The following is a 16,285-nucleotide window of genomic DNA, read 5'->3' on the forward strand; positions in this document are numbered from 1 at the left end:
AATATAACTTTTATATGCACAGGGAAACCCAAGAAGTCATGTGACTTGCTTTATTGCAATATTTGCTTTATTGTGGTGATTTGAAACTGAACCTGCAATTTCTCTGAGGTCTGCCTATACTTTTGCTCAAAGAAGGGTTGAATTTAACACTGGAACCTCAGGAGTGAGACATTTTAAATGGGTTTTCCATTTAAAAGAGTCTAACTCCTTAAGCACTTTTTATTTTAATTGTATTTTAAAGTTTTTATTGTAAAAATTTTAGATTTAAAGAAAAACTGGGATGATAGTGCAGAGAATTTTTATGTATATTGCATACCCAGTTCCCCTATTATTAACATTTAAACTTTCCTTGCTGACTAGAGGTCTTTAATGAGCAGCACGTATTGCGCTGTGTTGTTAACAGAGGTGCAGGAAGTGCTGAGGCAGGATCCAGGGTGAATCAGGTATTCTCTCCTTCAGTGGCCCCAGAGTTGTCTTCTTAAAAATGTTTTGCTTTTGGGTGACTGTCTCCTTAGAAAAGTGGCATAGATTCCTATGGCCACATGGTCAGGCAATGTAATGTTGCTGCTTTCCCACTAAGTCAATCAGTGCTCCAAGACCCAAGCTGTCTTCCTAAGGGTACTTCTTAAGTACGTTTAAGGGTGCTCCTGGAAATCCTCTTCTTCACTTTGCTGTCACTTGTCAACCCTATGAAACCATACCATGGCTTCTTCATCACTAATGTATGGGACCACCGCCAGCCTTTCCTGAGATCTTATTCTCCCTCTAATTCATTTGCACAAACTGTTGACATGATATTTACTAGTATATTTGTCTCTGTGTGTTGGGGAGGGGGTGTGCTATGTGGCTACAGTGTCTTATTTTTGCACTTTTAACTAAATCCTGAGCACAGGATCACTGAATTTGCGTCCTTAATATTGTAATGAAACGTAAAGTCTTGTACATTGCCAACCTGATGGACCATGCTTATGTACATTCATATGCAATAACCCTTTACTTTTAGAAGAACTTTTGCCTCTGAGTATAAACCAGCCACGTAGGAAAGAGAAGCACAAAGAATGTGACTATATTCTGATACCTTAACTTTGCTTTTCTCTGTGTGAGTTATGTATAGCTATGCCAATTTTATTCCTTCTGTAGTCCTGAAATTATTTTTCCATTGAGCTACAAAGAAGTATACTACACAGAAAAAAAAAAAAGATACAATCAGCAAAGATTTTATTTTATGGAAGAATGCAACACTAGTACATTTAAATTTTGTCCTTGATCTGCTTAAGCTTTGAGACCAGAGTAAGCATTCCTATAAAAGGACTGTTTTATTCCCAATTGAGGAAACAGACTATGCTCGGAATTGAGTTCTCTGCAGAGCTACAAATGTTCATGGTTCTTCAAAATTGCTGACACTTTTTCTAGTCCCTGATTGCCTTCTTTTAAAATTTGCACACTTCCCCTTTAGAAGTACTCATAGGCTGATCAACTGGCTCCTACTGGTAGCGTAGTGGGTTTTATATTAGCCCTGGATTAGGGACTCCAAAAAGAGAGAAGCTCCAAATTTTTGTTTTACTATTTTAAAAGGTTTGCTACTACCATCCTGGAGGATTTAAAACTGTGTTGGGCTTACATTTATGTCACTGTTTTTACCTTTACTTTCCATGATATTTTCAGAGCTTAGAGCCTCAGGACTTGCCCTAGTCCTGCCTCTGACTTTTTTGCTAGGAACTATTCAGTTAAGTGTGGTGCAGGGATGGCATTTAGTTGTGACAATCCATAACTTAGATGATTCCTGTTTCACAAAATTCCCAGCTTCCTTCTCTAAGTGGGAGGAAGGATCCCTACTGCATTTGTAGATGCATGGATACTCCTCTGCACCCACCCCTTCCAAATCCCTTAGAATAATTTATTGAATTAGTGGAAGAAGAGGACCCACAACAGTGGTAACAGTTATGTTAAGAGCCAAGCTTCTTTGAACTTTGATAATGGGGAGATAAGAGTTATTGCTTATCAGTCACCTCACACCAGTCAGAATGGCCATCATTCAAAAGTCCACAAATGACAAATGCTGGAGAGGCTGTGGAGAACCTCAGGGAATTCTCCTGCACTGCTGGTGGGAATGCAGTTTGGTGCAGCCACTGTGGAAAACAGTATGGAGATTCCTCAAAAGACTAGGAATAGACTTACCATATGACCCAGGAATCCCGCTCCTGGGCTTATATCCAGAAGGAACCCTACTTTAGGATGACACCTGCACCCCAATGTTCATAACAGCACTATTTACAATAGCCAAGACATGGAAACAGCCTAAATGTCCATTAATGGATGACTGGATAAAGAAGAGGTGGTATATTTATACAATGGAATACTATTCAGCCATAAAATTGACAACATAACACCACTTGCAGCAACATGGGTGCTCCTGAAGAATGTCATTCTAAGTGAAGTAAGCCAGAAAGAGAAAGAAAAATACCATATGAGATCGCTCATATTTGGAATCTAAACAAAAACAAAAACAAAAACAAAACAAAGCATAAATACAAAACAAATAAACTCATAGACATAGAATACAAACTTGTGGTTGCCAAGGGGGCGGAGGGTGGGAAGGAATAGACGGGATTTCAAAATTGTAGAATAGATAAACAAGATTATACTGTATAGCACAGGGAAATATACACAAGATCTTATGGTAGCTCACAGAGAAAGAAATGTGACAATGAATATATATATGTTCATGTATAACTGAAAAATTGTGCTCTACACTGGATTTTGACACAACATTGTAAAATGATTATAAATCAATTTAAAAATGTTAAAAAAAAAAAGAGTTATTGCTCATCAGATTCTTGACAGGGAGGCAGCAGGTGGATTGGTAAGAGGACTGGATAGGAAACCAGGGGACAACCTGAGTTTCAGCCTTGGCTCTGAAACTCATTCGCTGAGTGTGAATTTAAGCAAGTCCCTTTATCTTCCCAGATGAAGTGTTTCTTTTATCTGTAAATGAGGAGTTTGGGCCAGGTGATCCCCAAAAGACATCTTTAACTTAACATTTCTCTGAGGCTTTGGACTCTTTTTCTGGCATTTGTGCTTTATTAGAGGAAGAAGAAAGCCTATGTCACAGACCATGTGTGCTTATAAATGGTATTGTGCAGGTCAACATGTTAACTGAACTGTGGTGCATTGTTTATATTAGTGTGAGGATAATGACACTAGCTACCAATTTTTTAGGGTTTGCTACATGCCAAGCACTATGCTTAGCACTTTACATGAAATAGTTAATTTAATTCTCATAAAACACTGATAAATATTGCCAATGTATTTCTATTTACAGATGAGTAAATGAGGTTTAGAAAATGTAAGCAGCTTGCCTGAGGTTGCACAGTGAATACTTCTGAGAGCCAAGGTACTAACTCTGGCTGCCTGATTCCAGACCCGTGCTTGTAATCACTGTATTTGGGAAAGAGCTAGGTTCTGGGATCAAATTGCCTGAGTTGAAATTTGATTGTGCCACTGTGGTTCTTGGGAAAGTTACTTAAACTGTCACACCTCAATTTTTTCATCTTTAAAATCAGACTAATAATAGTACCTACCTTAGAAAGTTGCTTTGATGATAAAATCAGCAGGCAATGAGCTTGGATGAGCATCTGGAAGACAGTAAGTGCTTGCAGTTGCTGTCATCATCATCATCTTCATCATCATCCCGTGCTGCATCAGCTGTGGGGTGGGGAGTATGCCAGCAGAAGCGATAGCTTATGCAAAGATTTGAAATGGCATGGTATGTTTGGGCAAAGGCAGGGAGTCTAGAATGGTTGGAACACAACCCAAAAGTGGGAAAGAAGTTAGACAGGTGTGCTGGAGGCAGACTGTGAAGGATTGTGGTGCCAGGCTCCCCATCTGGGTGCAGATCATGGGAAGCCCTAGTGGGAGTAGGTGTGTTAACATGCTTCCATGCCTCCTTGTTGCTCAGGTGTGCTCGGAGGATGTGACATCCTCATCGTTTACAGCCTGGATGCTGAGGAATGGTGCCAGTACCTCCAAGACCTTTTCCTGTCCAGTCGGCAGGTCCATAGCCAGAAGACGCTGACTTACAGGCTGGGCCCCAAGACCTCCTTCTCGGCCGAGGACCTGAGCTTCTTTCTTAGCACACGCTGCATTGTGGTGCTGCTGTCTGCAGAGCTGGTGCAGTGCTTCTGCCAGCCGGCCCTACTGCCCCTGCTGCAGAGGGCCTTCCATCCACCACACCGCATAGTGCGGCTGCTCTGTGGGGTACAGGACAGCGAGGAGTTCCTGGACTTCTTTCCAGACTGGGCACACTGGCAGGAGCTCACCTGTGAGGATGAACCTGAGACTTACGTAGCAGCTGTGAAGAAGGCCATTTCTGAAGGTAAGGGTCTCCCCTGAAGTACAGATACACAGCCCTGGAAAAATGACCCATCCAGGCCCCAGGCATTGCAGGTGAGACGTTGCATTAACACTAATCATTCCTATTACAGACTGAACCTGGACCTCACTATGCTAAGAGCCCCATGATATTTACTGGTTTAGAGCAGCCTATTCCTGGAATGGAATAAGGATGGGGTAGGTCTCCTGGACCATAGAAAAGGAAGATGACACTTACCCTTGGGTTTTGTGCTAGGACAAAACCCCTCTTTCTAGGATTTTGTATACTTTAGAAGACACAGGACATGGGCTCCAGCCTAGAGGGCTGTGGGGCTGGGAGGCTGAGACTTAGTTTGGTGGGGGTGTGAGGAACATGACTGCCAACCTTCCTGCTTGCAAAGCCACTTCCATTTTATCATCAGATAACCTTAAGATTTTTGTTGAAAAAGTGTCACTTTTGGATAATGTGTTTATCGAGAGACACCTCCCTTCTCTATTTCCTGTCAGCCTACTTTCTTTCTTTTGCTCTGTTTCTCTTTTTAAAGTGGGAAAATTCCGATCCTCTCTGCCGAGGTAATGACTTCAGTGGCCCCAGGAAGTGTGACCAACGCTCTGATTAACAGTAACGGAAGATGTGCTCCGGGATGGATGCCTGTCACTGCTTTTCTTCCTCTTTTTGTTTTCTATTTTTGCCTTACCGTGGGCTATGAGCAGGCTATGTGTTTATCTTCTATTCTCTCTCCCTTTGTGATCTTATATACTTGATGCCAGCAAAGAAACCTGGAAAATTATGGGGAGATATAACTATGCTCAATTATCCCTGGTGTGACTTGAGTATTAATTTGGCTCATCCACCCCTGTCTCATTTAATGAACTGAATCAAGAATTGACAGATTCTTAACGACCTTAAAAAACTAATATAGCTTTCTGGATGCTTTTATCCCAGGAATGGGCTGCTCTAAGCCAATAAATATGACCAGGTCACCTGACAGAGTAGGATCCCACATCATTTTGTGATATAAATGACTAGTGTGAGCATAAACGATGTCTCACCTGAAATGCCTGGGACCTGGATTAATAATTTTTCCAGAGTTTGCTTATCTTTACTTCAAAGACACAAGGATGGAAAAAGCACATAATTCATATTTGCATGACTGCAGTTCACTGCTTTGAGGGAGTTGTGATCTGCTGAAACTTACAGAGAAGTGAGACACAACTGGTTGTTTCTGAGGATGAGCTTCTGCCACTGCACTGGTCCATTATGGTTGGTGGACCTGGGCAGGCCATTGAGACCCACCATCAATCATGCAGAGCCTGTGGGTGTATTGTCACTGTCCTGGCATCTCATGCTGTATGTTTTAAAGAACAGATTGTTCTTTAAAATACTGCAGTGGTGTTATTTTTAAAAATAGATGGTGAAAGGGACTCTTTGAATATTGTTTGGATGCCTCCAATGTTTAGACGCCTAGATAAACTGAATGCTTATTTAACTTTTCACTGATGGCTCTGGCTCAGTATGCTGTGAGCCTTTAGTGACAAGTGTTTCACAAGGAATGAAGTGTTTCACAGTGGTGTTTCTGTTCTGAGAGCAAATAACCTTTCATCAGAAAGAGACTATTTTAATGAGAGATTAAAATAAGCTGCTTAGTGGAAAATCTTTGCAGTTCAGAATCAATGGATATGTAGGGACAAATGGAATTATAGGAAGGAGAGAAGGAGGAAGGATGGCTTATGTCTCCAGTATAACTTTCTTATCAGGTATTAGACTTGTGAACTTGGGGATTTGAGGTCTCTGTGTGCCAGGATAGCTTGGGTTTGCTTTTGTGGAGTCCATTGGCATCCGCCCTTGGTCAGCCAGTAATGTGGTGCTATAGCTCTGATTTTTGTACTGAACAAGCTTTCTTAACAAACCCAAGACTCAAAGTCTGGCGTTGTAGCAAAAACAGGTAGTGACACTCCACTGCCTGGCTCTGCTGCTAACTGGATGCCCAAGATTGGACAAATGACGTAGCCTCTTTGGGTTTCAGTTTCCTTCTTTAAAAGAGGTGGAATTAGACTTGACCTAAGACACTTTCCAGAGCTGAAAACCTATGACTTCCCTAGGCCAGAGAGTCTCAAACATTTTTGAAGCCCTACCTTCTTGCCCTATTTCATACCTTCTTTGACTCCCAGGAAGCTTAGGGCTGAAACAATGTTTAAGGACAGTGTTACCCCTACACTCCATTTCTAGTATGATTATGTCCTTAGTTATAGTCTCCATAACTTGTGATAATTCATCTTAATATCCCTCTTGTACACATGAGGTTTTCCTAAAGCACTTCAAAGTAATAGCAAAAAATTAAATTTTCACGTACCCCACTACTACGAACTGCCCCAGTCCCACCAGAAATAATTACATGAAACTTGTTTCTTTGACTTTCTCTGTTAAAAAAAAAAATTCCATTGGGCAATGTGATAGAAAATTGATATCAGGGATAAACTAATGGTAGGGACGATAACTGTGGGGTTATTGATTGAAGGGCTATTGAAAGCTACAAGGAGACAAATTTCAGGACATCTTTCTAACAATTAGAGTCTGCAAAGATGGGATGGGTGGCCTTTAGAGGCAGTGATTTCCACATCATTGGAAGTGTGCAAGCAGAGACTGCATGTGTGGCGTAAAAGGAATTCAGCTTTGGAACCATGGTTGGACTATGTGACCTTCCACAGCCTTTTGATCATAAAAGTCCCTTACATGAAGTTTCCCTTTTTTCACTAGGAACACACTTCTACTCTGAATTCAGTCTTCCTCCTTCACCAGGTCTACCTGGGGTTTCTAACTCCCAAATGACGAAATATTGGTCATGTTTCTACTATGACTCCAGCAGAAAATAGCAGAAAAAAGACCTCAATTAATAATCTATGTAATCCTTGAAAATAGTAAAGCGCTCAGATTATTTATATATGTTTTTGTTAACTTTAAGATATTTTGTGAAAAAACATTACTATTTAATAAGATATTCACTGCGACCATTTAAAATTTAGGCTAAATTTTAGACCATTTAAAATTAAAAATTTTAGGGCTTAAAGATCAAAAGCTTTAGAGAGTAGAGATGGTAACAGATAATTATTCCAGAAACTTGGATTAGATGTGGTTACAGGTGGTAAATTACACCCTCTCTTGCTGCCATGTCATCTAAATAAGTGCTTCTCAAACTTTAATATGGGCGGGGGGACCTGGGGTTCTTGTCAGTATGCAGATTCTGACGCCATTGGTCTGGATGGCACCCAAGACTCTGCATTTGTAACAAGCAACCAGAAGATGCTGATGCTGCTGGTCAGGGGTCCACTGAGGAGTGAGCTAAGGTCTAAACCACCCTTTGTCAGGTCAGTGTTCATGTACCTCTGTTATCCATGGACCATTTTCTCAAATCTCTACTTTCCAGGAAACGTAGGCACCATCACATGAGGGTGACTCCTGACTCCTATCAGTTTATGTATAAAATTAGGCCAGTATTTGGTGCTTAGGCCAGTCGACTTCAGGGTAGAGCTCCTGAGTTCTCTTCTTGGTCCCCAACCCACACATTCAATGTGTTAGTTCTGACAGCTTTCTACCTCTCAGTTTTCCAGATGTAAGTGGTCCTGACATTGGAGTGGTGGAGGGGATACTTCAATCATGACCCTCACTGCTTCTTCATTTAATAGGCTCCTTGATCATAATTACTATTTTACTAAAAAATGTTTTGGAGGTTTTATTTTATTTCCCATCTCCTCTCTCCAAAGTTGTCAGCCACCTTAAAATTGAGATGTTTTAATTAGAGTCTTCAGTTTGTTGGAGCAGCCAGTTTATTTCCCAAGATCTTCATCTGTAAAATCATGGGGTTGGACTAGATGATTTGGAAAGTTTCTTCCAGCCCCGCAGCACTGCTAATATATCATGCTAAGTTTTCTAAGTAGATGGCAAATTACCCAGAACCTTTTAACTGATTCAGTTTAGTTCCAAAATGTCTACAGGGATATATACCCTGTCCATAGAAGACTGCACTATTGTTCTAAATTGTTTGGACTTGTTAGGTGATTATTTTAAAACAAGGAAGTAAGAAAAACCCAGGTACAGCACAGAAATTATTTCCTCTTTTTACTGGAGCTCTATTCTTTGCTGCAAATCTCACTGGAATACAAAAATAGATTATGTTAGTCTGTGTGGGAGGGGACTTTGTGGGTAACACTGAGTTTTATTTCAAAAGTTCTCATAATTTTGTGTGTGCACACATGTGTGTGTATGTTTGTGTGCGTTGAGGGGGATGGGACCACTGAAGCCAATTCTAGTATTATCAGTATTACATTGAAGATCTTGTCTGCTTCTTTATACGCGTTTACTTTTTGCCTCCCCTATCCTTCTTCATGCCCTTTTTGCCTCAGAAGTATTGGTAGTACCCACAATCATAATGTATTTGGCCTTTGTTCACATGGGAAAAATTCCCCACATCTAGCCTTCCTTTGTTGATATTAATGTTCTAATCGGAGCGTTAAAACTGGAGTTTAAAAGGAAAACAATTGGGGTTATTTAAAAATGCTTTAAGCTCATCAAAAGGATTCTAAAATCTTTCCCCAGATTTGAAAAGGAACATTTTTTTCCTAAAGTAAAATACAGTTGACCCTTGAACAACATGTGGGTTAAGGGTGTGAACTCCCCCTGCTCCAACCTGGGCAGGCAAAAATCTTCAAGTCGTCCTTCGGTATTTCTGGGAGATTGGTTCCAGGACTCACACAGGACACCAAATCTGAGGATGCTCAAGTCCTACACTGCCCTCGGTATCCACGGTTCCACATTCATGAATTTAACCAACTGCAGACCATGTAGTTGATCATTTTTATTGAAAAAAATCTGCATGTGACTTGTCAGCACAGTTAAATCCATGTTGTTCAGAGATCAACTGTAATATATGTTCATCATAATGTTTGAAAAAAGGAAACAAAAAATACCTATAAGTTACTTCCAATTAAGAAAAGATAATGTTGTAATAAATCTTCACCCAGCTCTGTGCCCAAATCTTTGTGACTCTATTGATTTCCTCCCGGCCAGATCTCTGTAGATCTCCCAGAGATGGTGCTGCAAGCCTACTCTGCATCTGTGTGCCCTTCCCATGTAAACTGAATCCATGGCCCCTTACTGTGGTTTTCTTGTTGTTGCAGTTTATTTATTTTTCTTTCCCTTTATGCCTAAGTCAGTTGTTAGCATTTGCAGTTTCTCTTGCAAAGGTAGTCATATGGAGAACTGCCCTGCGCCCCTCCTTCCCCTCAAGGAAAGAGCTAATACTAAGGTGAATGCTCATGACAGTTACTATGTGCAATGCACTGGGCACTTTATGGGCGTTTATTTCCCCTACAACCCTGAGTGGGTAGATGGTTTTACCGCCATTCCACAGATGAGAAAACTGAGGTTCAGAGATGTTAAATGACTTGCACAAGGACTGGGAGCAGCTCACATTGGAACGTAGGGCCTTCAGACTCATTCTCTGCTTTGCCTTGCTTACCTCTAAGCCTCCTTCCTTCCACTCCAACCCTCTTCTTCCATGTGGAGACAAGAAACATAAAGAAAGCTTGTGATAGAGAAAGGATTAAAGACAATGGAGCTTCCCTGAGTTCTCTGGACCACAGGTTCCCAAGTCAGGCTGGGTATTGGCATTGCCCCTGCACTTTGTTTAAAATGCAGGTGCCTTGGCCCTTCCCCAGACCTACTGAACCAGAATCTCAGGGGTTGGTCTCAGGGATATGAGTTTCAAAAAGCCTCTGCAGTGAGTTCGCCTGTGCAGCCATGTTCTAGAGGCTCTGCTCCATGCCTGCTGCTTTGTCCCTTGGTTTTCCGGCTGGAGGAGCTGGCAGCAGCTCAGGCCCTGTGGGCTATCACAGGGCAGGTCACGGGGCAGTATTCCCAGGGGCTCTGAGCTTGGCCATGGCATGGCTCACTTCCACGTCACAGGCAGCTGCCCTTAGGGAGGGGAAGAGAGTCAGACCTCCCCAGCAGAGGGGAAGTCACTGCGCCCTCCTCGCTCTCCTTGGTGTGGTGGCCTCACTGATGGTAAGTTGTTGATGGCTTCTGGGGCTACTGTGCCTTGCAGAGACTGAGGGGAGACTCTGACCTTGGGCCTCTTGAAATCGACTGTTTTTGTTCTGTTGTCCACCTGCCTTGTGGCTGTAGGTTGTTGGGTCTTCTCTTTCTCTGTTGTGGGTTAGTCCATGTGTCAGGCTCCTCCTTAAATGCCTCTTGCAGAAGAATGCTTTCTTCATACAGTCTTCCTTTTTGAAACAATCTTTGATATAGGGAAGCAGATGCCCAGCTGGGATGGTGAAATCCATCCCGGTGTCACAAAAAAGCTACAGCTTGTCCAAGGGTCCTTTAGATTTCCCTTGCCAGATGCCCTGTCTGCCTTGTAGAATAAGATACGTTCCCTCTCCTCGCTACGGCTGAAACAGTTAACGAGGACTAATGCCCGTGATAGATTTGTGTCCTCTGAACTTTTCCCCGGAGGCCTCAGAGCCCCTGGGATCATGAATTTCCCACAAAGCTGTGAGCCCAGGTGGTGTAATGGAATTGGCCACCTTGCTGCTTCGTCAGCTGCCCAGAGACGGCTTTCTGCTTCCAGTTGTTAGACTTTCTGTGGTCCCTCGAGGAAAATATCTGCAAATAACCTTGTCAACTGTGGTTGGTGAGATGCAGTGAACAGGGAGTGATGAATGCTGAAGTTTCCACTAGTGTGAGAATCTCAAGTTCGCACCTGTCTTTGTCTAAATTTTCTAACACGAGCTGGAATGGAAATATCAGATTCAGGAATTTTATCGGTTAGTTTCTTACCCGGTTGTTTCCATAGTTCTGCATCTCACTTCTCCTGGGACTATTGCTAGAGGAGAATACTAGAACTTAGGGGGGACCTGACATCTGTTTCACCCCTTCAAAGTCAGTTTATAAACACGATCTCATTTGGTCCATGCAATTTTCTTGTAAGGCCAGGCATCATTATTATCATCTCCATTTTAAAGATGAGGACAACAAGGCCTGGACAGGTTCAGTGACTTGCCCAAGGTCGCACAACTGCTTTCCCGTTAGAGCCGGGATCAGGGCAGAGCCTCCTGTCTTGTGGTCCAAGGCCAGGTTACTGCCACAGCGAGGTGTCCATCTGCATGTTTATTGGGCATGTATTATTCTCGAGGCCTTATGCTGGGTGCTGGGATAGAGCAGGGAAGACAGATCTAGTCACTGCTATAATGGTGTCTATATTCGAGACCAGTTCTATCTAGAACATGTTTCTGAGCCACATGTGAATTTTAAAGTTTTCTAGTAGCCGCAGTAAAAAAAAAAAAAAAAAAAGTAAAACGAAACAGGTGAATTAATTTTAATAATCTGGTTTACTTAACTTAATATGTCTAAAATATTCTTATATCAACATATTATCAATATAAACTTGTTAATGACATATTTTATATCCTTTTTCTCATACTAAATCTTTGAAATCTGCTATGTAATTTACACTTAGAGCACACATTTTAAATGTTCAATAGCCACATGTGGCCAGTGGCTACCATATTGGACAGTGTAGATCAAGAAGGATGCTTATTTCTCAGAGAATTGGGGCCATATCTGTTAATGTTTTAAAATATTAAATGTCATGTGTGATAAAAAGATGCCTGTCCTGGTTTCTTGATTCATTCTTTCATTTATTCAGTCAGTCATTCAGGAAGGTTTGAATATACATCTGCTGGTGCTGGTCTGTGGGGAACATCTCTTCATCTTTTTCTTTCCCTCCCTCACTGATCTCCACTTTCTTACTTTTCTTCCTCATTCCTCCCCTTCTTTGCCCCTTTCTGTATCATATCACCTGTTTAGCTATGTTCCCAGGCTCCAGAGGTACAGCATCAGTTAAAACAAAATTAGGCTTGATTAATGAGATTTCTATCCTTGAAGTGATCAGCTTATCATCTGAACTAGTTCCTGGCAACCTATGTGAAGACAGAATCAAACTGGGGTGCTTGTGTCTGTCTATCTATCTACCTACCTACCTAAATTTTAATAGAATATATATATATATATTTATATTTATGCTGGTGTTTATATATATTTTTTATTCTGATTTCTTAAATTTTTTCCTAAAAGGATACACAAGAAGTTCTTGATAGTGGTTGCCTTTGGGTAGAAGGAGGACATTTTGAACTTTTTGTTTTACACATTTCTCTAGTGTTTTAATTTTTCTATTATGTTAATTTTTACTCTCAGGGATTTTAAAAGAGAAAACTGATGGAGTCATGGGGATTTTATGGGTCTAGAGGAAGGAGTTGGGCTTACACCTAGCTAATCCAAGTAGGTTGAGCTTCAGGTTAAATTCCTTTGTGCAAACTCCTTGGCCTTCTTCTCAGTTTCATTTGATTGATCTTCTGGGTAAGAGGAAGTGACTTTTTATTGGGCCGCATTATTGCTGTAATGTCTGCACCATCACTCACTCATTGTGAGCTATGCCTGAAAAGAGATAACAGCTATTTATCATTGAGTCATATTTTTACTCTTGTCAAATGGAATTTGACTCTTGTCGAATTTAGATTGATGTCTTCTTGGGTTTCTACAATCTTTATGACAAGAAGTAAGAGAATGTGGGTGTATTTTTCACGGACTCTGACACTAACCAGTTGTGCCACTTTGGGCAAGTGACCTGGCCACCCTAAAACTGTTCTTGTCCTCTCTAAAATGCTGAGAGGTGCACAACTTGACATCTCACCTTTACAGCCATGAAATTCCATGACTGCAACCATGTATGATTTCACATATCTTACATTTCATTGCTGGTTCCCAGTCTGATAGTTTTCAAGATCTCATCAAGGTATAGTGTATTATTTCAGCAAACAAGTTATCCTTCACAACAGAATTTTAAACAGAACCTTAAATGATATAATAATAGCTTTCTGTTTATGGACATTAGTCCAAGTTCAGTCTTAGGAGAACATAACAATATGCCATTATCTGTGTGGGAATGAAAGAATGCATGTATTTAACATTTTACATAGACTGTTTATTATGGTCTATGTGTAGATTTATTAATGTGGGTTCACAGGAAGATAATGGGGACAGGGGAAATGGGGGCAAATATGCATGACAGAATGGGTCTGTTAATTTCCCTATTTTTGCAGGATGTTTTGACAGCTTTTCAATTCAGTTTCCACCACCATTCACATGACTGAGAGCATGTCTGAGATGGCTGAGGAAATAGGGTGATTAATGCTGTAAATGACTCTTTATCTGCCCATTCGAGAAATTATTGAAAGCATGGTAGGCTTGTCATATGGACTTCTGGTCAGAAAACTTCCAATTTAGTCAGTTTGGTAAAATTTGGACTTAAACAGCAGTCAGTTTTCCAAGACACAGAAAAATGAACAAAATCAATACTTAATAAAATTGCCTTTTCTGTTGGAGGAAAAACCATTTGGAGACTATTTTATTCTCACTGTGTTTAAGTTTTTAAAGAAAATGCTGGTCTCCACTGACTGTGTTTTGTACGTGACAGGTGCCCAGTAAATGGTGGATGTAGGGATGCCTGGATGGGTGGGTACATCCATGGACTGTTGTCCATTTTCCTTACTCTTGAGCCCATTTTGAATATCCCAGTTGGAGGAAAAGATATGCTTCCCATGAACATCCTTCTTAGGGAGCCTGTGCTGCTGTGCCATTTGGATCATCTGCTGTTTCTATGGAGCAGGTTTGTCTTGTGGTCACATAGTCTGGATGTGTCCAAACAGAAACTCTTTAAATTGATTCAGAGCAAGACAAGGTCTACAGAGTGCATCTCTTTTGCTCTGTCCATACTTAACAATGTACCAGATATGACAACCTGTCCCACAGAAGAATCAAGTATGCCGCTGTAGAAGCCAGTTAGCAATTTGAGTTGTTAGCTCCATGGGGTGCACGTGGGTCATCAATAGCAGAGATTAAACTGGGTGTGTCCTTTTGAAGGAGAGCATTAAACTGAAGAAATCTGAAGAGTTCAGAGGAGACCTCTAGAATTGGCTTAGTAGTTTTGGGAATTCCTTGGTACTTTTTTTTTTTTTCTGGGTTTTTGCCTTCTGCATGTATGTATCTTCCTTATCACTCTTACAAGCGCAGACTCATGCTAGCCTTTTATTTAAAAGAATGCTGGTTGAACGTGCATATTTCGTTGGCCCAGTTGCTAGTTTCACAAACAGATTGCTGGCTCTCTCTAACATCTGATAACACAGGAAATAGAGGGGAGGTTGATGATGAAATGAAAATGCTCTACTTTTAAACTGGACTAAAATAAGTTTCTTTTTACATATACAGTTGATGTTTGAAGCTGTGGCTATAGTTAAAGCTTGCAGTAAGATAGACATTCATCAAAACTATCAGAAGAATATTAGTGTTAGCTGTTGACTTTTTTTTTTTTTTTTTTGAGCATTAAAATGTGGGAAAACAATTCTTTTGCAGGATATAGCATTTAACATCCCAAGTGGAGTCAACCTGTTTCTGATTCTGAAACAGATTCCCCTTTTTATTTTCTAGAACTTTCTGAATATCATCTCCCAAAGCCTTGGTTTGTTGCTAGAGAAGGTCTTTCTGTGATTATAGAGCATTTCCATATTAATCTTGATAGGAAGACCGGCCCCAATCCAACATATAACATTTAACAAGGCTGGCTAGGTGTTTATTTGCAATTAGTTCTCAAATCTCATCCCCCATGCCCTACTCCACCCAAACAAAACAAACTGAACTATAGTATTGTAACATGACAAAGGGAGAGTCCTAGCTTCCATGGTTTATATGAAAAAGAGCTGGGGGTTTCAGGTGACCACATGCTCAACATGAATCAGCAAGGTGGTACCACTGCTCTAAGATGCAGTCTTGAGCTGCTCTTCTGAACAATAGCCAGACTGGAAGAAGTGATGGCTCTTCTTGTGTTATACACAGACTATAGCTACTCATCTGGGGTAACTATTGGCAGAAGGTTGGGGAGTGGAAAATTAGGTTGGGAGGATGGGGAGGCAGATAAACCTGAGTTGTCTCTTTTTGAGGCCTGCTTAGAGAGGTGAGTGTATTACTCTGGACTTGTTTGGAGAGAGAACCCCCAACCTGGGCCAAAAAGGAATTAACCAAACTATGCAAAGAGCAGGAGTGCAGATGGTTCTCAGAGATAATGTGGAACCAAGGATTTGAACTCCACAGGGTTGTCTCTTCTGTGTCTCTCTGCAAATTGGCATCATTCTCTGGTGAGTCATCTCCAAAAAGGAGAATTGTAGCCTCCAGGAACTATCACATCTCACTCCTTCCAGTTCCAGCTCCAGAGAGGAATTAATGCTTCTTCTCTCTGGTCCAAAATTTTAAAATCCCAGGGTAGAGTTTAGCTAGCTGCACTTGGGTCTGGTGCCTAACTCTAGGGCGAGGGGATTGGAGGTCTTTTGACGGCCCATGTTGATGGCCTGAGGTGTGGGATTTCTAAAAAGAATTGGCAACTTCCACTAAACCACTTGGTGAGAGTGGAGGGATGGAGAATTTTCCCAAAGGAGGTCTGATATTCTGTTCTTGTCAAGCAACGCAAAGACAACTGCCACCATGAGGGATCTGGCAATATGCCTGTGCCTGAGGAATAGAGGAAAGAATGGGGGGGGGGGTGTTAATCACAGAATTATAGAATTCATGGCTAGTGAAACTGAGACTCAGAGACTCAGCTATCAAATGACTTGCCCAAGGATACCCAGCTGATTAGAGACAAAAGCCCATGCCTCTAACACTGACCTCAGAGTTTCATTCACTATATTTATTACCTTCCTATAGAAGAAAACACCAAGGAGAGACATGAAAAATACCATCAAACATTTGAAGGACTGTTACGTGGAAATAAGAATGGTATTTTTTTGTTGATGCTTCAAAGGGAGGGTT

The 16,285-nt window shown here is 41.2% G+C and overlaps 1 protein-coding gene across 1 annotated transcript in view; it reads left to right on the top strand.

The window, feature by feature from the left end:
- PIK3AP1 (phosphoinositide-3-kinase adaptor protein 1) overlaps positions 1-16,285 on the top strand; it is a 104,975-nt gene that overhangs the window by 4,496 nt on the left and 84,194 nt on the right. Inside the window, exon 2 of the mRNA XM_074373835.1 lies at positions 3,959-4,375. Coding sequence (XP_074229936.1) covers positions 3,959-4,375 — 417 coding nt within the window. The remainder of the gene's footprint in view (positions 1-3,958; positions 4,376-16,285) is intronic.

This window comes from Camelus bactrianus, chromosome 11 (assembly GCF_048773025.1).
Source record: "Camelus bactrianus isolate YW-2024 breed Bactrian camel chromosome 11, ASM4877302v1, whole genome shotgun sequence".
NCBI lineage: Eukaryota > Metazoa > Chordata > Mammalia > Artiodactyla > Camelidae > Camelus > Camelus bactrianus.